Genomic DNA, 27537 nt, shown 5'->3' with positions numbered 1-27537 from the left:
CCACCATTTAAAATTATCCTTGCCATACCTTAAATCTCTGAAGCCATATTTTATCATGACATAGCACACAAAACTGTGTATGAAATTTGTGTGACTCACCAATTGCAAAGTACAAAGTGTTCTCTTGGACTTGGTCTATTGTCTAAATTACAAAATAATAAGACTACAGTGTTTCAGAAGCTAGGTTCCACTTCAGTCTTCGTGTAAAAAGGAGGAAAACAGGACAGGAAGCATATCAGTGGGGCCTATGTCCCAGTCTCAACCTCTCCTATATGAAGACAAACTCCAGCTTCTCAAATGCTGCAGTTTAATTATTTTAAAATTTATACAATGGAAAAAGTCCAAAAATAACAATTTTATATAATGAAAAATTATATGTTTCAAAACCAACTATGTAACACCTGTCCTAAATATATTCTTGTAACTAAAGTATTGGAAAATGAAGAAATTAAAGTGACTCCATACTTCTCTCAGATCAGCTGCTTACCTATCCGATCAATATCCATCATGACTATGTCAGCAAGAAACTGCTGTGCCCTGCCCTCTCTCTGCATGATGTGAACCATGGCTGTTGCTATGTCCTCCTTTGCCTTCACGCCAATCACAGGCTCCAATGCCTCACACAATGGCTTGTACTCCATCTTCAGGAACTGCAGAGCACAGCGCAAACAGCGGGAGTTTTATGAAACTGCATTCTTTACCACAAGCTTACAATTAAAGTAAAATATCATTGTAATGTCAACTTTGGTAACAAGGCTCAAATATATATTTCTGAAAATATCATAAAAAACAAAAAGTTCTATATACTTATAGTTCAGAAGAAGATAAGCAGCACCTGGGAGGCCAGGAATTAAGTCTTTACCTGCAGAAATTCTTGATACACCTGGACTGGCAGGATGTCTACTGACTGGAAGCGACACTTTACCCGCAGAGAAGGAGGGTCCTTCGGTATACCCTTTTCTGACAAAACAGGATACCACTTCTCCATCAGGTGCCGAGATGTCACTTCATGCACTGGTATGCTTACACTACCTACAAAAACAGAGCAACTGGATTTAGTTTTCATTCTCATGTGTAGATTATGACATGATGAAGGTTAAATTGTGAATGTTTATGATTATTAAATAACTTGTGTTCTGGTTTTTTTTTTTAAAAAAAAAGGTACAATAGCATGCCTCTGGGTTGTCAGTAGCCAACTCAAAGTGAAACACATCTACATGGCCCATTTTCACAAACCCCTTTCAAAAAGTGTATTCTCATTTCCCTCTGTTTTCCACATACCATTTACAAAGACATTCCATTACAAAATTGTGCGTGATTTCTGGAAGGTTGGTACAAATAAAAGATGTGGATAAGAACACAAATTTTGAAAGGCTTGGTAAAACTGCAAGGTCTGTTTTCATAAACATTATCCTGGGAGAACCAAGTAAAGAAAAAATGTAATGTTAGCACTATATGCATTTCCTAGACACCGACCTACGGTCTGAACATTTTTTTCCCCCAGCCAAAAAAAATATTTATTATCAGCCTTGTAAAAATACATTTTACTCAGTGGATCTCAAGTACAGCTACCAGCCATCAGCAGCAGTCAAAATAAATAAAAAAAATGACATTAAACAAAAAAATTTAAAAAATGAAAACGGCAAAATTTATGGTGATTTGTTCCCTCAATAAAACCAGCCTTTTAAACACTGAAGTCACATTTTTATGCTACTTAAAGACATAATTAAACTGACTTGTTAACAATTTGTATGATCATTGTAAAACACACACACAAACCAATTTCTTAAGTACATTCTTACCAACTAAGACATTTTTGTCCCGCTTCTTCTTACGATCAGCTTCACGAAAGAGATTCACATTAATAACATTCACCAGAGGCAAGTTGTGGAAATCAAAATGCTCTCCCCAAAAACACATGTCTCCCTTCTGCTTGGATGAAGTACGAGCATAGAGCGTCTTATCGAGACAAAGCTCACAGAAGTACCTGCAAACAATATATTAAAATACAGTGTAAAACCTAAGATACGTGAGAACGGATAAGGTCAAATGGGTATCTGAAAAGAGAAAACATGGAAGATATATTTGTTCAGAACACAATGAAAGTTTAGATGCACTGGTTCAGACATTTAAATTTTTCTCAAGAAATGGTCTGCAGAGTGACGAACTCAAGAATTAGCAACTTAGTACTTACTAACTTACCTCTTTTTGTTTGCAATTCCTTTGGCTTCCAGAATCCATATCTTGAGTGAATTGTCTGTACGCCGCACATGTTCCTGATCTGGTTGAACAGACTTACGCAAGCTGCAAAAACACAGACAAATATTGAAACGTCAGATTTGAGGTTTTCACAGGGGCGAGTATGAAGATTTCTGTCTTCTGGGTTGTTGCCTCCGTGTAGTCTGGTTGATGCTAACCAACGTTTCAGAGGTCATACTGCATCGCCCTGATGACGGAGGCAGTATGACCTCTGAAATGTTGGTAAATCGACCAGACTACACAGCGCAACAACCCAGAAGACAGAAATCTTTAAATAATGATAACCATTTTTAATGTCTGTAGTTTAATATAGCGTTGTTGGTCCAAGATTTTTATCTCAGTCTGGCTTTTCTAAGCCACCCCATGAAAAAGGTACTTATTTCTGTAACATCTAGTAATCCTGACTTTCTTTCTCCTTCTTCTCTTCTATTTGTCTCCCTTCCCCCCACCCACATTATAGTAATGTGAGATTCTAAGGGTATTTAGTGAGGAGAATTTCTCCTCCTCTTCTGGGATAGTACAAGGTGATTAAAAATATAATTTAGTAGGAACTAAAACTTACAATGATTGTGAATGAAAGTAAACTAGTTGTAGTATGAGCTGATTCCATAGAGCGGAGTGATTCGTGAGACTCTGTTAGTTTCTCATTTAACCAAGAAACATATCATATTTTATGGAATGGTTTATTACTGTGTTCACAAGACATTTAAGAAATTTATGCTGTTAAAAAGCATAAATGTGATTTCATATTCAAAGTATTAGGTAAGACACAATATAAGGTTTTTTTTTCAGTCACAAAAATCTGCACCGACAAGGTATTGGGATAGTAAAATATTTTCACAACAGGTTCTGAATTTCTATCTTTATTTGTGTATATGTCACATTCGTACTGTTCTGTTCTGAACCAGTGGTAGGTTTTGCAGTATTTGTACTTAATGTAAGAAAAGGATGTAATACGGTATTTAGGAATAGGGTTCCATGGTCACTGAGCGACTTCGTACAGGATGTCACTTCACGTGAAGTTGGCAGTGCAGTTTTATCACGAGGTAAAAAATGTTATTGAAATTGCACTCCAAAGCATTATTGCTTGAATTTCATTAGATAGCCAAAGTATTGATTATTTTGAGGCTTGGATATTGATAACAGTGTATACATAAGGGAAGAGTAGTTATCATTCATGAATTGATAACGGATGAGATTAGGGCCCTTTGTAGGATTGATAGAGAAATAATATACAAATGCTAATAGAGAGGTTGATCTACGCCATGTTCCAAGACCCATATTTCAATAAATATCACGCATTATTTGTTGAATTTTTACGTGCTGTTATAAAAGATTATAGTAGTCTGTGCTATGAGATCGAAGGTTTTAGTTTTATCTTCACAGTTCTAGATTATGTAAGATTCGAGGTTTTCACAGCGGTGAGTATGAAGATTTCTGTCTTCTGGGTTGTTGCGCTGTGTAGTCTGGTCGATGTTAATCAACGTTTCAGAGGTCATACTGCCTCCTGATGATGGAGGCAGTATGACCTCTGAAACGTTGGTTAACATCGACCAGACTACACAGCGCAACAACCCAAAAGACAGAAATCTTCATACTCACTGCTGTGAAAACCTCAAATCTTACAACATAATTTAAATTTTAAAATAGTTTTATAATTTTATTTGATTTAATAACAAATTTAAAAAAAATATTTAGACTAGGTGAAGTATTGTCACATATTGGGGACCTCACTACTCACCTATGCACCCACTTGTCTCGCTCATCGGCCGACCGACATGAGAAGTAGCGTGGGCTGCCAGCGGGAAGCGTAACTTGGAAACAATGTTCACGACCCAGGACCGAAGGGTGTAGGGGCTTGATCTCTACGCCCCCAGCTCCCAAGTCCAGAGTTTGCATCACACTTTGGCCTGAGAGCAAGGACTCGTGAGACCGTGACGTACGCAGTCGTGGTGGAACAGGAACTCTGAAAACATACAATGTGTATACATTCTTCCCACTTATTCGTTTTCATATAAATATTTACACAATTGCTTTTACACATAAGATTTCTAGCTTATTCATTCCAGACTATTTTCACAGCGGTGATTCTGGAACATTTCGCCTTTGGGATGAACAGATTCTGAAAAGGACAAAATAGGACACCCACATATAAATTCTAATCCAAGGAATAGCATTGACAGATAAAAGCTGCTTCATAACTGCATTTAAATTTACAATAGAATGAAAGAATCTGGCTACTAATGACTGTGCCGCTACATTCCGCAGTAATAACTGCCGACTATAAACATACAATTTTTTATTTCAGAAATTCTGACATAACTAATGAATTTCTGAACACGGTTTCGCAGCTTTTAAAATGTATTTTCAGGAATAAAACTGCACAAACCGAGAGCAAGATTAACCAACGTTGATTACCGAGATCGCCTTATTTTTCAAATAGAACAAAGCACTTCACAGTGGGATCTATTAAAAACAGGATACCTGGTCATTCAAACAATATTTCATTCGTCACAATGTCTAATTTATAATGTGATAAGCGTTACATCAAATGCGAGAACATCATACCCACTGCATGTGTCAGCGTAACGTTACTTTTTGGGGAAGTGAGCTTAATGTTGCATTAATCTCGATGACGCTCACCACGCAGAAGGAATATATAACTCTTCAGTGATGGCAGCCATTTAAACTGTGGACAAAGGAGATCTAAGCACCAACTATCTGGTGTATATCATATCATGTGATGAAGCTGATATCTATACCAGGAATGTACGCTGGTTGGCACTGTGGGGTTAATAGCAATAATTACATCCAGTTTAAATAATTCACACTTTTTCATTTGAACATTCACACAGCTACATGGTACATGTCCAAAAAGCACCTGTGTAGGACGAATTCACATATACCACCTATGAAGAGATTCTGCGAAACCAGTATTCAGGCTTAGAAGAAAACTAAACCATGTTTCAAACCCAGCTTTTGGACTCTTAAAATACACTCACCAATTAAAATCTGAGCTGGACATTTTGAACACTTCTCCATTTGAAATTTTTGAACTTCTTGGAGCTCTCCGTCTTACAATTTGAAATAGTTGGATATGTCTTCATCAAACAATTCTGAGCTCTTTGTAAGCTTTACTTCCTTTCCTATCCTTCCCTTTAAGATACCAAAACAGTAACCACATAAACTTGTAAAATAAGTACAACAGTACTTGCTATCCAGCAATCCTGCATATGACCTTGAAGTTTTGTGAGGTTAGGAAATTTATGGGGAAAGTACACTAGTACTTAAGATTTTGAGACGTTCTTTCATTTGAAGATTTCTGTCTTCTGGGTTGTTGCGCTGTGTAGTCTGGTCGATGCTAACCAACGTTTCAGAGGTCATACTGCCTCCGTCATCAGGGCGATGAATATGTTCATTTCATTACAACACATTCTCTGTACTATTTATAAGACACTGTTTGTAGTTCTGCCAATTTCAATTACTAAATATGCTAGAAAACAGAAAATAATGAGAAATTTCTTAACTTCAGGTCAAATTTTACAAGTATTCTTGAATCACCTCCAGTGCCTTAAAAATGGGTTTAAACTATCACCTCAAATCCTTCATCCTTGAAGCCATTACATAATAAACATCTGCAACAACAACAGATACAAAGAAACATTGTGCTTTCAAGGACCTCTGTCATTTTTGAAACAAGTACATGGGAAAATCCTGCCAACCATTTCAAACATTCAATGTGTTATCCAGCAATCAGTAGATACTTACCCGTCACTGTCAAGAACTCGTTTTCTTTCCAGTTTTGTAACACTTTTGGTCCTCTTCAGCGGGTTCGATCTGAAAGACCGCTTTGAGAAGAAATTCTGGAAAAAAGTTAATTTTAATTATTTCCACATAATATTAAATTAAAGCTGTGAGATAGAGAGCGAAATATGATTCTTTTACTTCTGAAAATAAAATTAATTTTGTGACAAAAAATTTACACTGCAAAGTATTACATAATCAACAGCAAATAGTTCCCTCTCACGCCACAATTAATTGTCATATTACTTGATTTATTTTCCTGTCACAATTTACGATTTTGCATATGCAAAATGTTTCTTTCTTTTACTCCTTATTATCTTAATTCTTTTACCTCTGCATAAAATTAAAATGAAAAGTAGTAGAAGAAGCAGGAGTAATGATTGTAAATTAAAGATAGGAGGAGCTCTAAGTTAATTGTGAGCAACATCTTAGGTACATACTCGTTAACAAGATCCGAGTTATACGTAAATTCACACGCATTACAAGGCCATTTCAAGGTCTACAGCTTCTAATCTAGTAAGTGGGAATGTCCAGCCACCATAAACAATGCAATAAAAAATGTACTCTCTTCAAATACCACGGCAAATTGACACTTTCATTATCTGTGTTTCTCTGTTTCAACAAATCTGGACTTTGCAGACTCATCTACACATTTTAGGTTAACAATTGGTTAGCAATACCTGCAGTTGCAACATTTAAACGTAAAAAGGTAAGGATCACAATTATTTGTATGTACGAAGCAAATTTGGAACTGAGCGTCTGTCATGCATTCATTTTCTAAGCTTCATTTCTATACATTACCCAACCAAACACTTCATAAAATTTTGTTACCACCGTCAATAAAGCTATCTCCAATCTTATCACAGAATGTATCAAAAATACACTGCTCATAAAATAATTACATTCTTTTGCAGCTAACTTGTCTAAATGTTCCTAACAATGCACCATTCACAACTTTCTAACAAGAATTCTAACAGACAGGTTAATTAAATTTGTCAAAAAACAATAAATAACAATTTGGATTGAAAAGAAGTACTTTCAGATGCGTGAAAAATTTTCAAGCTGCATGCCCGCAATAACACAGTGACAGCGACTCAACTTTTAAACAGAAACACCAAGAACTAAACACAATGCCCATTGCAACAAAAGACGCACTGAATTATTACCAAAGTATTAACTCCATACTACACACATATCATACACTGCTAATTTTAATTTGACAAGGCAACTCAAACTCACGACTATCCTGGAGGGTGTGAGTTCAAGGGCACGGGTACCCAGAACAGGGGTGGCTGGGGCACTGCCTCTTCTACACGCCTTCTCATAAGATGTATCTGAAAACAAGCAAAAGAAGCTACTTACAACAAATTCGTTTATCTGTGCCCAAGACAGCCTACAGACTGCTGGTATATCTTTACCATATGGCGAAACCTTGGTACCTGTACCAGCAAGTAAAACCAACTCCAGTTACTGATACAGAGTACATTGGTTTGTTTATATTATGTCTAGTAACATTAAATCAACTGTAGTTTATTTTATTTATGATTAATTTAATGTCCCTCTCAGTAGCTCAGACAACATAGCACTGACAGCTGTACACGTGGTAATATTATGGTTAAGTATTAAAACTTGTTACAACATTTATTACCCCACCCCCCAAATAATCTGATGCGTTCTCTGCCTCTTTCTACCACACCATCCAAATGAAAGTTTCCTAAATCAAGACAAGTTGCATAACCTTTTGTGGTTATGTGCACTATATACTGGTACGTAATGTGGCAAGTGACGCTGTATTTCTCATCATGACAATTCAAACTTGGCACTTACTTACCATTTGTATCTAGATTTTCTAACCGCGGTGGATTATTTTATGACGCAAATTTGTTATTTTGATACACATGGGAAACAATCAGTGGCTTTACCATGAAGCCATGTTTTCTTTCGGGCTGTAATGACTTCCCAATTTCCCGCACGTAGCGCTGATGATGGAGGCAGCAAACCTCTGAAACGTAAATGAACTTCCACCACTTCTCATATACCCCCGTTCTTGCCAACCGTAATCCCCTTCCCCAAGAACGAAAACTCTAAAGGTTCACGAGGGATTGGTGTATCAAATTAAACAAGAACACGTTCGAAATGGTTATGTTGTCACAGAATTCAATTTACGAAAATATACTGTCACAGTAATAATATGTTTATAAGCGCCCAAAAATATGCATCCTTCACTTTCTTACACTTCTCAAAACACGGTTTATTCCAATCCAATACACATGACCATAACACATGTCGTACTAAAGTTCCCTTATCCAGACACTACAGCTACGTCTGAATTACAACAGAGGTTATACTTAAAATGTGATCGCTTCTACTTTAGCTGAAGAACGCATATCCTACAGGAAGCACACACACTACAAAATAAGTCTGTAGTCTTACAGAAGCGCCACGCCACAGATGAAGTAATTCTAGTTTCCCTAGATTACGTTCCAAAACAAAACCACTAATAACCTATAGTGTTATTTTCAGAAACACAATGATTTAGCTGTATTAATTATGCTGAGCACCTGGAATTTGAACAATATTTAAATTCGTGCCCCATAGTCCATTCAGAACTTAAGTTCTTCCTCTGAACCTAATCGTGAAACAGTAGTTCATGGATTTCTTAATAAACACTGATTAAAAATGTTTCTTCTGGAGCTGAAACAACCAGTGCATTCCACATGCCACAATAAAAATTAAATAAAATTAAAAAAAGAACGTTAAGAGCCTGTTACATGCCTCTTAAGAGGAACTTTATCCACCATTTATATTATTCGGAAATTAAGTCTCAGCTGTTTTTAAATTAATGCTCACCACAATATCCACGCTGCTATCCGCGATCAGAATGAAACAGACAACTAGTCAAGTCCGCAGAAGACCACAGTCACACACTGAGAAGACAGCAGTAACTGTCAACAAATCCTGTTAAAGACAGCCGAAGGAGGGCAGCGAAGCTTGACCTGGAAGTTGCTTTGGGGTACTTGACATACATTGCAACTCTCACAACGTAAACCGAAACCTTCTCTCTACACCTGATAAAACTAGTCGTACTAAAGTCACATGAAACTGCGAGAAAAAGATCGACAACAGAGATAGAATCAGGGAGAATGAGAAATGGCCTCCAGCGAACACAGGAGACCTTGGAATTCACAATAGGATATCCTCTTTAGTGATATGCATATGGCCAAAGGGTTTTGCTCATTGCACCGAGTAGTTCTTTCAGTGACCAATTTAATCATTTTTAACTATTTGCCTCGGGGCAAGTGTGGTGGGAGAATGACGACCACAATTTTCCTCCCTGCACCTTTTTCTTTGTACCAATAAATACAGGATAGCGATGACACCGACAATCTTAACAAGAGACAGAGCAGACTGGTGATAAAAATCTAGGCTTGCATTGCACGTGAGCTAGAATAGTTAAACGTTGGAGGACATCTTGAAAACTTCTGATTCATGTTCTTATGGAAAAAGAAACGGTCGATATAGAATTCGTTTCCAGCGCTATCTGTTTCCTTTCTCAGATGCATAAAATATTCCAATGATCAGAGAAATAATTAAAAGAAAGAAATAAACAGAAGGAGGTTTATGAATTTTAGTATATATTTTAAATTCTAATTTCGAAACGTATTTTTGATAAAATTAGTGGTAAAAGACACAAGAACAATTAATAAAAATTAAATATATGCCATATATCATATAATAATAGTACACATATCGGTCAATAGGGTATGACGTAAACGGAAGTAAAGCACAGGGGTTGGTCTTAGGCCGAATTCTTTCAGTTGGAATCGGGACTTCTTCTTGTGCGGTTCTGTGGTAATCTAAGTGAAAGTTGCAGTAAAATTATGTTTTTGCAAAATGGTGGTTTCAAAAATTTATTAATTTTGAAGGAAGTATTTGATTTGTTAGGATTCTTAATTTTACGAATATTTATAGCAGCGATAATATTTAACAGTAGAAGAGAATTTTTAAAAAAGTAATTAAAGCAACAAATTTGCATTCGCTAATTCAGTACAACCGACTAAGTATTGGAAGTTAAGAATAATTGCGTTTTATAAAACGGTAGAATTCCTACGCAGAGTTTAATTAATATAATAATTTTAATATCAACTTAACCGTAGTATTTTCGTAAAGTAGTTCAGACCAGTCGAATAAGGACAAGTTTTCTAAATATTGACTAAACTGATTAAATTATGTTATAAGTAATAACCGTTCGCAGCTCAAATTCTATAATTCGGCGCATATAAGCGGATTATTATAGCGTACTGTAGAATGAAATATAAGAATTATCCGGAACAGGTAATTGGGCAGTTGCAAATTTCGTCGAAAACTATTTCACCACAGTCGCAAGATTTAGTCAAATTATCATTGCAGTAGGAAATCATTCGATATACTACACTGAGGTTCACACTGTACTAGAGACAAACATTTCGTCAAATACCTCTGAAGAACTCATTCGTAAAACGTGTACGAGACACATTTGAACAGAACTGGGATGGAAACCAGGAGCTTCTACGCAAAACGAAAACCTTTAGGGACACGTCGACTAGTAAAATGCAGTTTTATTGCAACCAAAATCCAGAACATTGAACGAAAACTTTACAAATATAAGTGGGTTTACGACGAAAAATAAATGTAGCTAATTCGTGTCGGATGATCCCGTTTAAATTATACCCGAAACAAAGTAACGCTAACGTTGTTCACCACAAAAATTTAAATTCCTTTATATTTTAAAAGGTAAAAATTACCAGTGAAACGTTTTGTAACAGAAAATAGAAATGGCTAGATTGCACTTTAACAACCACGATATTTCGCCTCTAAATCTGAAGTATTTAAGAACGTGCCTTTGTAAGGAGTATTTGACGTTTCTTTCCAAGAGTCAGAACAGATCCAAGCAGAATTGGCGTTGCGTGCCTTTGTAGCAGTTGCTAAATTAGACTCTAAAATGGGGCTCGTATATTTTCGAAGAAATGGGGTAAATTTTGGAAAAGCCTTCTACATTGAATAGTCTTTTAAAATGTATAATAAATGTAAGGACGATAGACCAAGGATTTAAATGTAACATGTCAACGTACATTGAATTTGGGCAACCAGTACGAAGAATGTGATGAAATTCTTGAACAAAAATTTCAGCTTGCATGTGAGGGTAGAGTTTGAAATTTGCCAATGGGGTGTCAGAAGGAACCAATTGACTCAGAATGGAATTCGGTGACTGGAGGCACACCGAATGAACCGTACAGTTTTATAAATGTGTTCTGCGCTACCGTCAGCTTCACAAAAACTGCAGAGATTATTAAATTAAATGTTGCTTTAGGCAGAACAAATGTATTCCACACTTGGCAACCAGAAATTTGCCGTGTTTGGCATACGTAATTAATCTCTCTTGCTTTAAAATTGTAGCACGAAATATACGGAAATTTAAAAACGAATTTGCTATTTTGTTTGTGCTGTGTTCTTCAACTATAGGGTGACAGAAGGTTTGGGTACTAACATTTTATATACTAACACCTTCTTAGGCTTTCCTTATTTGTGATTGTGTAAATATGAATGGGTGAAATGAGAATGAATGAACAATTGAATGGTTGTTACTTACATGAATTTGGGAATGGGACACAATTTCCATTACACAATGCATGGCCGGCAAAAGACTACTCAGATGTGGTACACAGCACAAGCAATCGCCACGAAATCCAAATTCATACTCGGGCATCCACAAAAGTTGGGGCATAAAGGAAACGCAAACAAATTAGCGGACAACGTTCTGACTAGATTGTTATACATCCCCACTCAATGCATTCTTTCGTTCTACCTTCATGAAGGAAGGGCTAATGAAGAGAGATTCATATTTCCTATAACACAGACAAAAGATTTGGTTCCGAAAAGTGCTATATTTTAAACCATCGTTAATTATATAATTTATGTACGGAGTTATAAATTTATTGGTATCTTCGGGTAACTTTCAAGGGAAAACCAAATTAGTTGTGATTAGCTATCATTTCAGTCAAAAGAAGTTGCTATATGGGCATGCAGTTTCCTAACTGACAGTATGTCCGTATTTTACGCTGAATAAAAATGGTACTTCTACAAGATTCAATCGAAATTGATAATTTTGATTTCAGACGGAAATCACGCCGTACTCAACGACCAATGACAAAGTAAGGCGTTTATTTTTTTTTATATATATATATATATATATATTAGAACATGTAGCTTTCGCGTTCTTCGAGATTGGTTTAATTAGTGCAAAACGTTTCAAACAAGTGCTTATTTGATAATCAAAAAATCATAAGTCTAGTGTTTTAAAATGTTTGATAGATGCGTAGGAAAATTTGGCGAGAGATGTTTGAATTCCGTATTAGATTTGAGTTGTACAGGTACTTGGTGAATCGGTCGAGAAGTCGTCAATCGTACTGAAATAGAATTTCTTACGTCGCGAGTTATAAAACTTAGCTAGGCTACGAAAATTGTTTCATTAATAACGTGTTCAGGCAACTGTCGAGGCAATGTAATGATTGAAAAGTAGTGTTTGAAAGAAATCTATTCTCTGCCTTTTAAATTTTTTATGATACACATCGAAGTAAAGTGATCACTTCAGAGTATGAAATGTAGAGGCAACGAATGTGCCAAGAGTAAATTCAGTGCATCGATTCCGAAAGTGCTTCAAGCTCACAGTGCTTCGAATGGAGTTTCTACATGCTACATGTGTGTGAAGTGCAGAGTGTAAATCAGCTTTAGTCAGTGCCCCCATGTGCATCGACACCCCCCCCCCCCCCAACTTCAACAACACTACAAGCTTCAGGAACTGCAAATCGTCCGCTGCTGAGCGACAGGATCAAAGTCACGGAAAAAAGTTAAGTGGTTATTTCAGTCTCCCCGTTGCCTACCACTCAGTAAGGGTCGCTGGCTGAATCATTTTGAAATGCACAAATTACATCTGTCTTAAAGTCGTAGGGTTTTGTAGTATGTAAGCGTTAAGCGGGCAGCCTGTATTTCCAGAGACATCACTACATAATTAAGGAAGTGCTTCTTGTGTCATTGTGTATTGCCTCCCCACCCCAAACAGCGTTAGGTACACGAAGTGTTAGGTTGTTAGATGTACTTAGATATAGTACCGTGCCAATGTACTGGTCCACATTGGTAGAGTAGTGTGTCCGCAGGCTGCAGAAAGCTTAACACCCCCGTGGTTCAGCCAGTGTCCGAGGGTAGCAACACACACGGAGAGGTCACGAAGAGACACATCAAATTATTCGAGAAGCTTTTAGTCGGTCGTTATTTGAGCAGATTTTCAGAGATAAAGTCGCGCTACACATCGGCCTTAAATGGTTAAATATTCATGTTCGCATTTCGTATAATACGAAGTTGACACGACTTTAATAAGAAATCGGATAAGCGCTTCGTTCAGAAGATAGAATCATCGCGAATGTAATTATGTAAATAGCCTCTACTATTTCGAGGCTAGCAGAATGTGTAAGCTGTGGCCTCTTCTGCATAGAATTGTTTAGCATGCACCAGGGACTAGAGTTCACACGTTGATACTCGTCACTTGTTTTCAGGTGATCGAGTGACGTAAGACTCTAACCTATTAGTACCCTTAGCATAAGGTAGATGCGTTTCCACCGTAACTAAAATGTCGAGTTCATAATGTTTCTAACTTTTCGAAAATCATCTCTTATTAAAACCTGCTTACTTTCACAAGTAAATTTCATACAAAACTGAGACGTATCTACATAAAAATGGTGCGTGCACTCGATTCTTCCCTTAGTTGACAGAGTGAAGCAACCCATACACAATTACACGTAATTAATAGTTGATCCATTGTAAACATGCTCACAAACACCAAAACACTGACTGCACTGGGATGTGGAACTCGACCGGTTTGTGTTGGCAGCCGGAGGAGGCGACCGAAGTGGACCTAGCATGTTGCAGTCGTTTCTCTTTTCGTTCGTGTTAGGTTCTTTAGGTTTTGGGGGGCGGGGGGTAACAGAACGTGATCAGAAACAGCTGCTCATGCTACGGAACACTACGAGAGCCAAAAATGCCACTGCGCAATGGGTTCTCTAATCGACCGTGCGCCTAGATTTCGGCAAGAATTTGTAGATAAACTGCAAATTCAATTCGATTATGAGGACAGACAAAACTACTGAAACGCAGAAAAGCTGCTTTCAAGTACTATTCACTAATATTTTTGATTGAATTATTTCAGATAGACTTCGTCGATTTTGTTTCAGCTAAGAGGTTCACCTCTGAAGACCATCCAATCTTTGGACTTTTCGTATTTCTTTGGTACAGGCAAGCTGCAGCTCTTCCACTGTTTTCCATATTTCATTTCAAATTTTTAGGCTACGCAAAGGGGGGGTAACCAGGCCACTTGTTAGGTATATGGATCAGTTGCAGCCTGCATTAGAAAATGAGGATTACTAAATTATTAAAGAAGTTGGAGAAACAATGTCTCCTATTCTGCATTGAATTGGAAGCACGTCCTCAAACACCTAACAAAAAGTGAGGTATTCTAATGTTCTGATTGAATTGTTTCAGATAAACTTCGTCGACTTTGTTTTAGGGATGTGACACACCTGAAGACCATCGAATCTTTCGACTTTTCTTGTTTCTTTGGTACTGGCAAGCTGCAGCTCTTCCACTGTTTTCCCAACTTCACTTCAAATTTTTAGGCTACGCAAAGGGGGGGTAACCAGGCTCTTTGTTAGGTATGGATCAGTTGCAGCCTGCATTAGAAAATGAGGACTATTAAATTATTAAAAAAGTTGGAGAAACAATGTCTCCTATTCTACATTGAATTGGAAGCACGTCCTCAAACACCTAACAAGAAGTGTGAGGTATTCTAATGTTTTGATTGAATTGTTTCAGGCAGAATAAATCAGCTTATCTAATCGAAATGGAAAGTAAGAAAAGTCATTTCATGTGTCGCGATTGGAGGTGAAAAAAGGAGTGAAATATGTGGCGGAGTTTTCAGTTTTCTAAGATTCTTTTCGTCAGCAACCGTGGTACCTTTTGCTATTGTTTCTCTTTCACATTAATTAATTTTGATTTTGTTTCTTTTTTCAGGCCCCCCTCACTGACCTTGTGGCTCATCGTGCCGAGGGGGTGTAACAAGGAAAGATGCATAACAATACAATTATATCGCTATATATCGATAACATTATTGGTGTTCTAAATTTCCAACTCCTACTTTTTTATTTTTAGTCTGTCTACATAATTAATGTTCTTCGAGACAATTTTAAGATCAGGAGGAGAACTTTTTTCAAACATCATAATAAGCCCTCGCTTTCCTTTAGTTAGGTGTGAAGCAGCCTTCATTTTAAACATTGAACTTGTTAATTATTTCTTGTTACGGCGCAATATTGTCTTTGAAGTGAATAAATCTCATTTTCTCCAACTGCGTCACTCTTGGATCTTTTTTTTTATAGTTTCCATAATTTGCTGTGCTGTTACTGTGGTAATTTATTAATTCCGAAGTCGTAACTGCAGAAGCTGCGTGGTGCTTGCCCATAAATGCATCTTTCTTTGGCGAAACAAGGTCAAACTTACGGAATGCATTAAAAAATTCTCATTTCTGTATTATTATTTGTACGACTGTTTTCCGATGCTGTTGTCGATGACGTCCTTTTTTAGTGTTGTTTAGGTTGGAGTATTCTAGATGAAAAAATGCTTCTTCGAAAAAAAAGGGCTTTAAATCCTCGGAACAGTCTTCCCTGAAATGGTAATTTTCGCTCAGGTTTTGTATATTCTAATTGGTTTATTCTACAATACTTTCAATCCCGTTTTGAAACCCACAAACGTCTTTTGTGATAAGGATGTTGTGATAAATTCAGCCACGTTTGATTTGAGCTTCATGTTGTAGAGTATTTATTTAAAAACGTAGAGCACTAAAATTGACCTTACAAGTTCTAGTGGTAATTATGTTGTGCTTCTCCGGTTCAACCATCCATAACTTTTGATCGTTCAGAGTGTATTTTGGTGGGTTCTGTATCATTCTCAAAATTATGAGATATGACATCACTAAGCACCATTAATGTATCCATCCGTGTAATGGAAACCCTTTTATTTGCTTCAAATAAGGACTGAACTTGAAAATATTGCTTGTACGAGGTTCGGTACTAAGAGGTTTTATTCGCCAGACAAATTTAACGTAGATCCGAAATAACGAAAGCAATTCAAATGTTTTGTAATATTAAGTAAGGGGAGACGACCTTCCAATTTTGCCTCAACATTTGCCAAATAATGCCTCCGTTCGTGTACTCCAATACATAATTTTCTTTTTAAGTGTCCCATCAAGTGAAGATTAAAATCAGTGTTGCATATTTTAGGTATAGAATTAAGTTGCGGGCATGCATCCGGAGGAGTATAACCAGTGTAGTTGGTAAACCACCGCTGAATAAACCAATAGCAGGCACCCATCGAGTACTGCAGACAATACACTGCTTTCTGTGGTGTTCCCTTCCTCTTTACGTGGGCCATTGGAGTCCGGACGGAAAGATGCCAGTATTCGGATTGGACACGAAAGTAAACGCTTTTGATATATTTTCCACGCAAAAGAAAAAAAATTAAAATGAGACTCTCGTTTCACTTTCCATTATTACAATATTCTTATTTTGTTTTATGAATAAAAAGTACAAGTAAGTTGCACCATTGCGTATCGCCAAAAAATGAACACCCGGTGACAGCTGTCACGTAGAAGGGATCTGGCTACACTGATGGAAAACACACAAAGAAATATCTTTCTAATTTGTGTACTTTCAATTTATAATTTGTACATATGGAGTCATTTAAGGAAACGTAATTTCTTTTATTGACTCCTTGTTTCATTTCTGAAATTAAACTCGATTCACTGGCTACACTTTCACGAAAAGATGAATAATTACCGCGTAAAGCCAAACATCAGAGGGTGGGCAGACCGGTTCGTACCTACTGTGTGCAGCGCCCCACTTATACTATGGACGTCTCTCTCTCGGCCTGGAATCTGAACTGGGACGGTGCATTCGGCGAAAACTTCGATCGCTACTGGCAGCAAGAGCCAGACGGTGTGTGGACTCAAATGTTGAAAGTACGGGGTTCGAGTACGGAATCAGACCAACTGGCTTTCGTAGACCTCTCAGTTAACACTGGTTACAAGCTCTTTCGGATGTTTTCGTACACAATGAAAACACCAAAATCCTGACAAATTAAGTACACATCCTCATATATTTAAGGTCAATTTTACCCCCAACCTCGTAACGAAAACACAGACTAACGTGTTTAAAACTCAAAGAGGGAGAAACATGTTGAAGATGAATGTCTTCTGGGATGTTGAGCCGTGCAGTCTGGTAGAACTTCACCAAGGTTTCAGAGGTGCTCGATGACTCCCTCATCAGGACTTCAGAAACTTGGGTAAACTTCTACTAGGCTAACCGGCGCAACACACAGTAAAGACACACATCTTCAAATCAAACACCGTGAAAACCTGAAATCTCTCAGAGAAACACCCTCCTAGTGAATGCACTAGTCATTTCCACCGTGACTCCATTCAATAACACCTCAACACGACAGGAAGCCAAAGGATTGATTCCAGTCAGTACATTTGTCCTGCGCCATTTAACGGTCTGCATTTCAATTAGTTACGATTTGTTGAAATGATACGAGAGAAAAAATCGCTTTGTGTAAGCCTTCAAGGACTTTTTCATTAAGAGAAGGGTGGTGTGTGTATGAATTACTTCGAGGTCAGAACAGTCTAGATTTAGACGTATGAACTCCAGGCTACCATGAACAAAATGGCAATGCTTTCCACAGCAAATTAAACACATTACGTCATTCGCGTATGTGTTCAATGAAGTAAACTCGGGTGTGAAATCAGCCACTCTTGATTACACAGCTGACGAGTTTAGTTCTCCAAATTTTAAATCAAAACCGAAATAATGTTCGGAAACTATGGACACTTTCATCTCTACTATGAGAACCTGAAATCCCGAACTTAATCTTTATCTTGCATATTTGACTGAACACTCGCCTTACATCTGACCCCAACTTAGAGGCGTCACTGTTGCTGTTGGAGTAATTTAAAGCATTAACTAACAATCTCTCACATTTTTCCCACAGAGTTAAGTTATGAATTAGTAAATGCTTTTATTGAAAAGGCGCGTTATATTTCAGATTGATATGTGGTTTAACCAATTAACATACTAATTAGCTGCGACCTTAATTCTAAATGCAGAACAGAAACTGAACGTCTCTGAGACCGTAAGTTGGTAAACCTGACAAAATTAATACTTCCATAGACTGTTGAATTGTTAACGCTGTTTAAGGAAATACCCGTTGAAACTGATAACTGTACGAAACAAATGCTAAGGAAATAATTTAGTAATAAATCATTAGTTACCGGGACAGAAAAAAGTGGCAATACTCATCTACATTCATGAGCTGGGATATCTCAGTCGGTATAGTGACTAGCTACGGGCTGGACGACCGGGGTTCGATCCCCGACGGGGGCAGAGGATTTTTCCTCTAGCCCCTGCGTCCAGACCGGCTCTGGGGCCCACCCAGCCTCCTCTACAATGGGTACCGGGGTCCTTTCCTGGGGGTAAAGCCGGCCGGGGCGTGATGCTGACCACTCACCCCCATCTAGTGCCGAGGTCAAGGAAGAGAGGAGCTATACCTCCACTCACCCCAAACGCCTACATGGCGTATAGTGGGACAAAATTTACTTTTTACTCATCTAGATTCACACGAACGATGCCTTACTTTGATTTCCATTGTCACCGACATGGTTATACGCTATGTCGCACACATCCAACCAATCAGAGCTGTGGTAATTGGCAGGTCACCTTTAAGCATGATGCAGCATGTGTATAACGGTAAAGCTTACAGTAGCCTGCTTTCTCGATTTGATTTGGTGTGACCTGAGCAAACTTTCAACCTGTTTCACGTTCTTCGTGGCGCGGTTGGCTTTCTCAACATTACAATGGGCAGGTCACCATATCAAGTCCGACTCCTTCATTGGCGATACAGAGAACAACAGTGGCTGAGCGTTGGCAAAATCCCGATGTCCGTGTAAAAATTTTGCAGCTTAGTACATACATCGTACTTCATCTTCCATGATGCAGAATCTCAAATCACAAAACGGTACACGCGTAAAACGAATTAAAATCACGAGAAATTTGATACAGCGCGCTAGAGACTAGCGTGTTAACAATCGAGGTCTGGCTAACATCTTGACTCGGTAGGACATTCAGCCCCTCTGCCCCTGAAACCAGAGAGTGAATGCACACTACCGACGAACGCAACATCTGTCTTCTGTAAACTGAACTGAAACAGGCAGTTTGCGTTCGGAAGTGGTAAAAACCATAAAATGCATCAAAGTGGATGACGTTCGATGGCAATTTTAAACAAACTAAAAGCGACATTAAACATACGATTCCATAATTACAGGGATGACGCTTTCGCCGAATTTTGCGAGCATTAAACTGAACAAAGAGAAGGCGGCCAATAAAGTAACAAAACAGTTCTGTGCCATGACACTGTGTAGTCTTGTAGGTGGTTATCAAAGTTGCTGAGGAACACACCTCCATTTCACGTGCTTCCATCCTGATGATGAAAATATAAGATTTATTCTAAACGTTGGTAACCACCTACAACATTATATGGTGTCACAATTAAGAATTCCACTATATACACTTATAATACGCACTAACAACACGAAACGAGAAAGATTGGAACGACCTTGTGGTTGAAATTAGCTTCCGTATTCGATCATCGACACATGCGATGAAATCCTAACTTCCAGTATCACGACATGAGATGACGACACACCATAAAATTCTGCCCCATGAGAAGGGCGTGTACGAAACTATACATGGTCATATGTATCTACTCATAAATCCTAGCCGGCATATGAAAACAAAAGATTACACATGCTGGTTAAAACTCCCGATGAACTTATGTGTGTTCCGAAACCTACTTACGAAAGACACTGCATTGCCTTTTTTTTAATTATGGCATGCCAATATGCAATACAATGCAAGAGACAAAACAAAGGTGCCCACATTGCGAATGGGGGCTCGTGAAGTTAATTTTAGGGTACTTGATGATCATTTCACAAATCTAAATAGAGCTGTACAGCATAACAGAAAATTAAACCAAATTAATTTTTGTCCTCAGTTAAATAATGGGCAGATTATAATGAACGGTGAGTAGGCCTACGGAATAACCTGGACCCAATCGTGGCTGATTTTAAAAATAATATTACAGAATTTAAAATGGGGCCTTTAAGCTTTATTGTATTTACACGTTCTATAACTTTGACAAATATAATTTTTCAATTCTAATAAAAAAAAAATTCTCGATCTGCGCCAACAGCGAGCTGCGTTATTACTATAGCTAGTCACTAGCCGCCTCTGCAACAGTCTATGAACGCGATTGAAGCGTGTCATTCAGCCGAGCAGTTCGTCCGTTAGCGACATGGAATAGGGGAAAGGCGTTCTTTTGCAACTCGTGTGCTGGCTGACGTTCGTGCCTCCATTTTTATTTACCTAACACAACGAAATAAAGTTTGCGGACAGCTAGAAACACAGGTCTGATCTCGGTAAAATTTATTTACAATTTGCGCTCAATATGTTATGATCGAGTCGAACGTAAGAGAGAAGTTTAGTCGGAAGTGATTTGCAATTATAAGCTGGATCCGTTCTCAAGTAACGCTTTATTGTCCTAGGTAACAGAAAAATCAGTAAACACACATGATAATCCAGTTTTGTGCATAGGAGTTCTTAAATACGATTCATCGTACGTTATATAAAATTCTGTTATCATTACAGTTTAAACCTTTAAATATAAAACATTGACGTTGACACCAACACACTAAAATACCTCCCATAGATCTAGCTTTTTGTTGCAAGAATGGTGCACTCTCTAGAGTACGATAACATTCCACAGGTGTTCTTCATGCCACAACACGCACGTCGTTGATGCCCTAATGTAATGTCCCGCGTCTTACGTCATTCTTGCACTCTGATCCCAGGTCACTTGCGCAACAGTGTGTTCCCACCACGAACTTTTTTAGCACTGTTGATCAACAATGGAACAATGACCAATGTCACGCAAGTTGTCTGCGTCGCGGGTAAAAAGGCAACATATGAACGGACCCATAAGTTGTTCTTCGCTCACGTCAGAGCGCGAAGAACGCCTAACAATTCCATCTCCTTCCCGGTCTTCCAGGTGACTGCTTTGCTAAACAAACACGTGTACACATATTTCAAACTGAAGTACACCTTTCCACACTTGTTACTACTTTCACAAAACAAAGGTGTCAAAAAGAGAGAGAGATTCCTGCCGGGTTTAATGTACTTCGTTAGCCACGCGTTTTCGTTGTGGACATCGCACCGGTGTCTTTGTGTATCACGCTGATTCAGGGCGTGTCCGCGCTGAACCAACATCCCACCAGCTTCGAATCTGCCAAACAATACAACACTTCTTACTATTCATTACCGACGAAAGAGATTTTTCTCCAGAACGGCCCACGTCATGATTTAACCTCACCAGATGAACGATCGAGCAACGGGACCCATTCCAGACACTCACAGGTGAGTCATGGCGCGCCCTCACTTGGATGACTCAAGTTCAATGACGTAAGGAAATGGAAGGGAGAAACTCAGAAATTCTTCTAAAATGTTTAACTTCGATCTTGACATCTGAAACACGTTTCACTTTGTCTGCCAATGGGTGTAGTTTTCCAATCAAAGAATCTAATATCGAGGTAAACGCCAAGGACTCTTCCTTCGTATTCAGGAGTTTCCATGTTCGAATCTCTCATCGGAAATCAATTGCCTTGAGAAGTTTCCCCTTAAGTTTCCACATAAATGCTCGGAAAGTAACTTAAAACAGGTGACGTACGTTTCTTTCTACATCGATCCAAGTCATCGATGACAAAAATCCTACTATTTAAGTTTACGTCAACTGTCGAGCTATGCGTATCGATTAACAAATAAACCACTGTAACCAGAAAATGAAACCTCGAATTCGTCTTACAAAGGCGTCTATGAAAATGGCTGTCTTCTGGGTTGTTGCAGCAAGCGCCTCTGAAATGTCGGTAAACTTCTACTGGGCTACACGGCGCAACAACCCAGAACACTGCCACCTTCAGACACTTATTCTTTCTGCATTAGCATATAAATCTAGAATACTGAGATATGCAACACGGGGACATAAATAGAGGCGTACAAACTTAAAATGTATCCGAGATAAATGTACTGTAAATGTAAGAGATGGCAATGATGAATACTCGGCGCTGATAACGGGGAAATTAATTTCTTGGATCTGTAACTAACCTGTCGGCTGCTTCTTTTACCACCGAGTTAGTTAATGAAGATCTGCTGGTAGGCATTCAAAAAATAAGGTTCAGAAGGAATATTAAGTCCTACGGAGAGTTTTCAAATACATTATTTCCAATTTTTTCTGCTCATTTACTACAGGTAGAAGACATCTCTCTTCAGTCACAGAAATTCTAATGAACACCATATGGAAGCACTTCCCTTATTTTCGGAAGCTAATGACGTGTTCGAAACGTAGAATTTGGTCTTGGATGTTGTAAGGGTTTACTGGATCGACATTAACCACAAATTCATCCATATATTAATGTAGTATCCGGCTAAAAGATTTTATTCATACCCACTAAGTAGCTTTGGCGATGAATTATGCGGACGGAAGTACGAGCATGACATCCACATTATGAGCTCATTTTATATACTTCGTGATCAGACCGCACACAGACAATCAATCGGCTTAGGAAGTCACGGACGAATTTAAATTTCGATTTGGTTTGGATGCAAATGGGAGTAAACTCGTGAGAAAGAAGGAAAAGGTCATTAGCCCGGGCTAAGCAATTTCACGGAAATCATCAATTGACAGTAGTTAAGTAGGATTCCACGTAGAAACTATTTTAAAACAATGCGAAGTAGGTATAAGTAACCAAGCTAAAGAGACATACTATTAAACACAAATGTATTGACATAGTGTCAACCTACTGTTAAAATATTCTTTACAGTTACGAAATGTTCATCCCTGTAACAGTAATTCATACGTGTTTGGTTTCAAGTTACTTCAAATGTTTATTCTGCTTTGTACAAATAATTCTCACTACTCAACTAACAACGTCTGTGTTATGGCTAACCATAATACGTTCAATAACAAATATGGCAGGCCTGTAAGATTTCCTTTCAGCTCAGTTTCTTCGTCACACACCTATTGTCAACATTACCACGACAATTACACGAGTAATTAGTTTAAAGGAGCTTTCAGTTAAGAAAGATTCTACAACAGGGGTCCCCAAACTTTCTGAGGCCTGGAGCCACATTTTTCATAATCGACTCGACTTTATTATCGAGCTGTAAAGTTACATATATAAATTTAAGGAAACACGGCAATTCATTAAAAATGCTAATAAATTAGTACTACTGCAAAAAGTTACAATGTTGCTCAAAACTTTCCTTTGTCAAAACCAAAATAACTATCATTATCAAAACCTGTTTTCGTTTAGGAAGAGGACATCGTATGCTTGATCAGCATTTCAGTATTCAGGTTTAATTTCTACTTCTGTATCCCTACAGTATAATGCGTCCTGGTTCTTTATTAAACTGAACAGTTGTACACAGCGGTACTTACTGCTGAATAGTGACGAAATTAACAAGTTTTATATGGGGGTCACCCTTGGGATACAATATCTTCACAAGCTTCGTGCGTTTAGACATCTTGGGAATCCTGATGAAATGCAGCAGACATATTTATTCACTATTTCTTTATTCTTTCTGGTGTCTCAGTATGTTATATTACTAAATTTTCTTTAGAAAATCAGATTACGTCCTTATATATTTTATTAAAAATTAAATCAATAGTCTGGTAGAAGATTACCGACGTTTCAGAGGTCCTTGCTGCCTCCACCATCAGGACAATGATGATGGAAAGTTCTGAAGATTGACGCAGCAAGGACATCTAAAATGTTCATAAATCTCAACGCAGAGAGAACATGACAGAAAACACCAACTTTCCGGAGTCTGAATTCGAACCCATGGTCCCAAGGACCAAAGACTATTTGAACGGAAGTGACGTTTCACTGTCTCACACAAGATCATGACGGGTTAATCTCTCAACATCGCCACCCAACAGCCCTGTCTCTCTCTGAACGATAAACCGTCACTCACTTTTGTCAATTTGAAATAAAACTAGTGCATATTCTGCAGCCGTGTACTTAGAACTATGCTCAGCTACCACAATTACATACTAAATTAAAGCAAAATTCTCCCTGTTTTGTGTACAGACCTTGTCATGTCACCGTGTGGGTAGGGCACTATGTTAACATGGCATTATGCAGGCAATCAGCACTACGTGACCATGCCACAATAGAATTCCCAGGTGCGGAGCACAAGACAATAAAAGCAAATGCTAACTTGTTTCGTATTACGATACGATTCCGTAATCTGGTAGCCTACTTCACATCAATGTATTACACAGCTCGAGAAACGAATGGGGGGATATGTACTCCACTCTGGAGTACAGATTTCTTTGACTGCAGACTTTCTCATTAGCAATTAAAAAATGTTTCACATCTTGTCACGAGGTCTTGTGGTATTAGCCGTTTTAAACATTCAACCAACAGTAGTAGTAAAATAAAGGTACATTAACATTATTATGGCGGTCACATATGAAAATAAGATGGGCGGGACATGAAGCAAGTGAGAATAAGGAATTATTAAAACTAATCACAGAGAAAAAGTGTGTAGTTGCAGCCTAGATTCGACCAATTCAGGATTCGTGTGTGTGTGTGTGGGGGGGGGGGGTAACAGGGGGTTTCTGTTGGGTTCCACAAAAATTGGGCAATTCATTACCTAAGGAAATACGTAAGGACGTGGAGTGTTGGTGGAGTCACAATTCTCGAAAACTGATAGTGATTCTGTCATAAAAACGCATTTTATGTTCAGCACGATATCAGTGTTAATCCTATTTCATCATCTCAGTAACAGGAGAAATAACCTCTGACAATTAGTAAGACGTCTGAAATAACGGTGACATAAACACCACTTCAAAATATTGAAAATTACCATCCCTGTTCACTATTTGCTTCAAATTTGATGTATTTTTATATTAAGGAACATGTTTAAAACATAAAACATGTCAAATCAAGACATATTTGGCTATCCACACCTCTTAAAGCTGCGTAACACTGGATTCCCATGAGAAATATGCTTTATTATCACATACAGCCTAGTAGTCATCTTTCTAGGTAAGTATACCGTTTCCACTCACTTAACAATCGGTGCATAATAAAGCCTCTACTGGGGCTACATGTTAATGACACCATGAAACGTGCAAATGCAGATAAACATGAGTACCAACACAAAAAAGCAACCACAAAAATTGTAACTGAATCGCGTACAATAGGTACATGCAATTTATTACGTCAAGGTTATGCAACGTTGCATCCTCGACAGCGCGTAAGACGATTCTAAACACACATTTACAGCACTATTTATTATTTACGTCCAATTCTCAAGAATGTCTGGACGCACGAAAGACACTGTCATGTTGCCACAGTACTGCGCCAAAAGGTACAGTGTGTTCAGAAACTACGCTCATTCTAGCGGTCGAAAGACGGCGACGAGAGGTCAGTTATTGACAGGAAACGGTCTCGACTTGGAAGCGAAGAGAAAAAGTTCTGACCCTGTAGGGAACTGAACCCCAACCATCCATTTCGTAGACAACTCTTATTAACATAATCTAGCTTACTCGACACGCATATCCACTGCGTTATAGTTAGGGGACAGGATGTTTTCTTCAACTGGAAATCTAACAGGTGTTAATTGCAAAAGTTTACTCAGGAATGTAACTAAACTGTTCCCGCAGATAACGGTGTATAAGCCTATAGTGCACACATGAACAAATAACTCATCTCTGGTGTCTGTCTTCGTTCATCTGTTCCAATTACACAGGAAGAGCCATTTACATCAGCGGCTAAGCCTTCAGTAACCTTATTAAATAACCCTACATTTTAGTGAACGTAACACACAAATTCAAATACAAGCAAAGTAGTTTGAAAAAACAACCTCGCTTATAGATCGTAAAACAGCTACGTCGGCCTTTTGCCAAGGATGCACACTACTTCCATCTCAGGGCAATGAACGTGAGATTTACGCGAATAGTTTCCGTGTTTTTGGGCGATTACTAAACACTACGCGATAGGCTTAACCAGACGACATTTGCAAGTAAACAGTTACACAGGCACGGCTGCTGTTACATATTTGCTTGAAATGCATAAAATTAATCCGTGATGGAGAGGTGCCTGTCAACCAATTCGCACGTTTCATCTGACAAACTAACTAACAGATTCCAAAAACAGTTGATAATGGGCACTACCTACAGCCAAATGCTTTGACAGCGGCTTAAAATAGGCCACGACCGCGTCCTCGTCTATAATTATTCCGAATCAGTTGGAAGGGCGTCGTTAAATGAAGGAAAACTGATGTGTAATGCGGCTCTCATCTCTTGCTATTAATAAAATAAGTTTACATTACATCTAATATTTATGTTCTAACAGATTTTAAAACAAGTTTGTTTTAGAGGTCTGTGAAATAAAAAATAATTGTCAGGAGGGAGGAGGTCTGTGAACCAATGAAGGCTACGGAAAACGGTTTTCTGTAACATTCCAAGCCAATTTAGAGACAAGGGGAGCGTGAAGAAGCAGTAAACAGCTATTTCAAGACCCTCCAGCCTTTATTTTGCGACAAAAGACTCGAAGAATTTCAGGGTTTTGTTGGAGACGTCAAATCCGTCCTTGGTGGCGCATCAGAGTCCTCTGGCGTTATCTTGGAACACCGGTCACACACCGACTAAGGCTTCGTATTCAAGTCATCGAAACTCGCCAGTTACCAGCCAGCAGGGATGACCATTTGCCGGCTCACTATACAAGAATGCAGTTTGAATACCACCTTATTTATGGTTACAGCCGTATTCTGAGGACGGTTTGCGGGCGCAACTCCCTGCCTCCTTAAATATCCCGAAGGTCAAGAAGAGAATGTTTCTTCGACAAAAACTGAATTACAAAAGAACGATTTCGTGACGGAGAAAACAGCATTTGTCTACGCTGGTCTTCTAGGTTTTAACGTTGCGTGGACACGTAGGTAGATATAAATGTTTCGGAGTAACATATTGCCCCCTCTTCAGGGCAGAAGACAAGGGCAGTAATACCTATAAATCCACACGGTGTAACAACCCAGAAGATCAACATCGACTTCTTCACCACGGTGGTAATCTTAAATCTTAAACTAACGTGTAGGATTTGAGGTTTTCACGGCGGTGAGTCTGAAGATGGCTGATGTAGCGCCGAGAAGTCTGGAAGAAGTTTAGGTAAACTTCTACCAGACTACAAGGAGCAACAACCCAGATGACAGCCACCTTTAAACTAAC

General features: G+C 38.4%; 1 protein-coding gene across 18 annotated transcripts in view; it reads right to left on the bottom strand.

Annotated features, from left to right (window-relative positions):
• The window catches only part of raskol (Ras GTPase-activating protein raskol), a 262564-nt gene that overhangs the window by 11570 nt on the left and 223457 nt on the right, over positions 1-27537 (bottom strand). For all 18 annotated transcript variants that reach the window (XM_022084520.2, XM_022084516.2, XM_087350956.1 and 15 more), the window contains 7 exons: positions 7303-7397; positions 6028-6122; positions 4001-4225; positions 2203-2304; positions 1803-1987; positions 863-1032; positions 488-650 (listed from right to left, as the gene is read on the bottom strand). In XM_022084520.2, coding sequence (XP_021940212.1) covers positions 488-650; positions 863-1032; positions 1803-1987; positions 2203-2304; positions 4001-4225; positions 6028-6122; positions 7303-7397 — 1035 coding nt within the window. The remainder of the gene's footprint in view (positions 1-487; positions 651-862; positions 1033-1802; positions 1988-2202; positions 2305-4000; positions 4226-6027; positions 6123-7302; positions 7398-27537) is intronic.

Source organism: Zootermopsis nevadensis, unplaced genomic scaffold (genome assembly GCF_977971745.1).
Source record: "Zootermopsis nevadensis isolate Lab colony 2312 unplaced genomic scaffold, Znev_1.0 Znev_ptg000002l, whole genome shotgun sequence".
Classification (NCBI taxonomy): Eukaryota; Metazoa; Arthropoda; class Insecta; order Blattodea; family Termopsidae; genus Zootermopsis; species Zootermopsis nevadensis.
The sequence above is the reverse complement of the archived record's forward strand: the minus strand, read 5'-3'. Positions and strand labels throughout refer to the sequence as shown.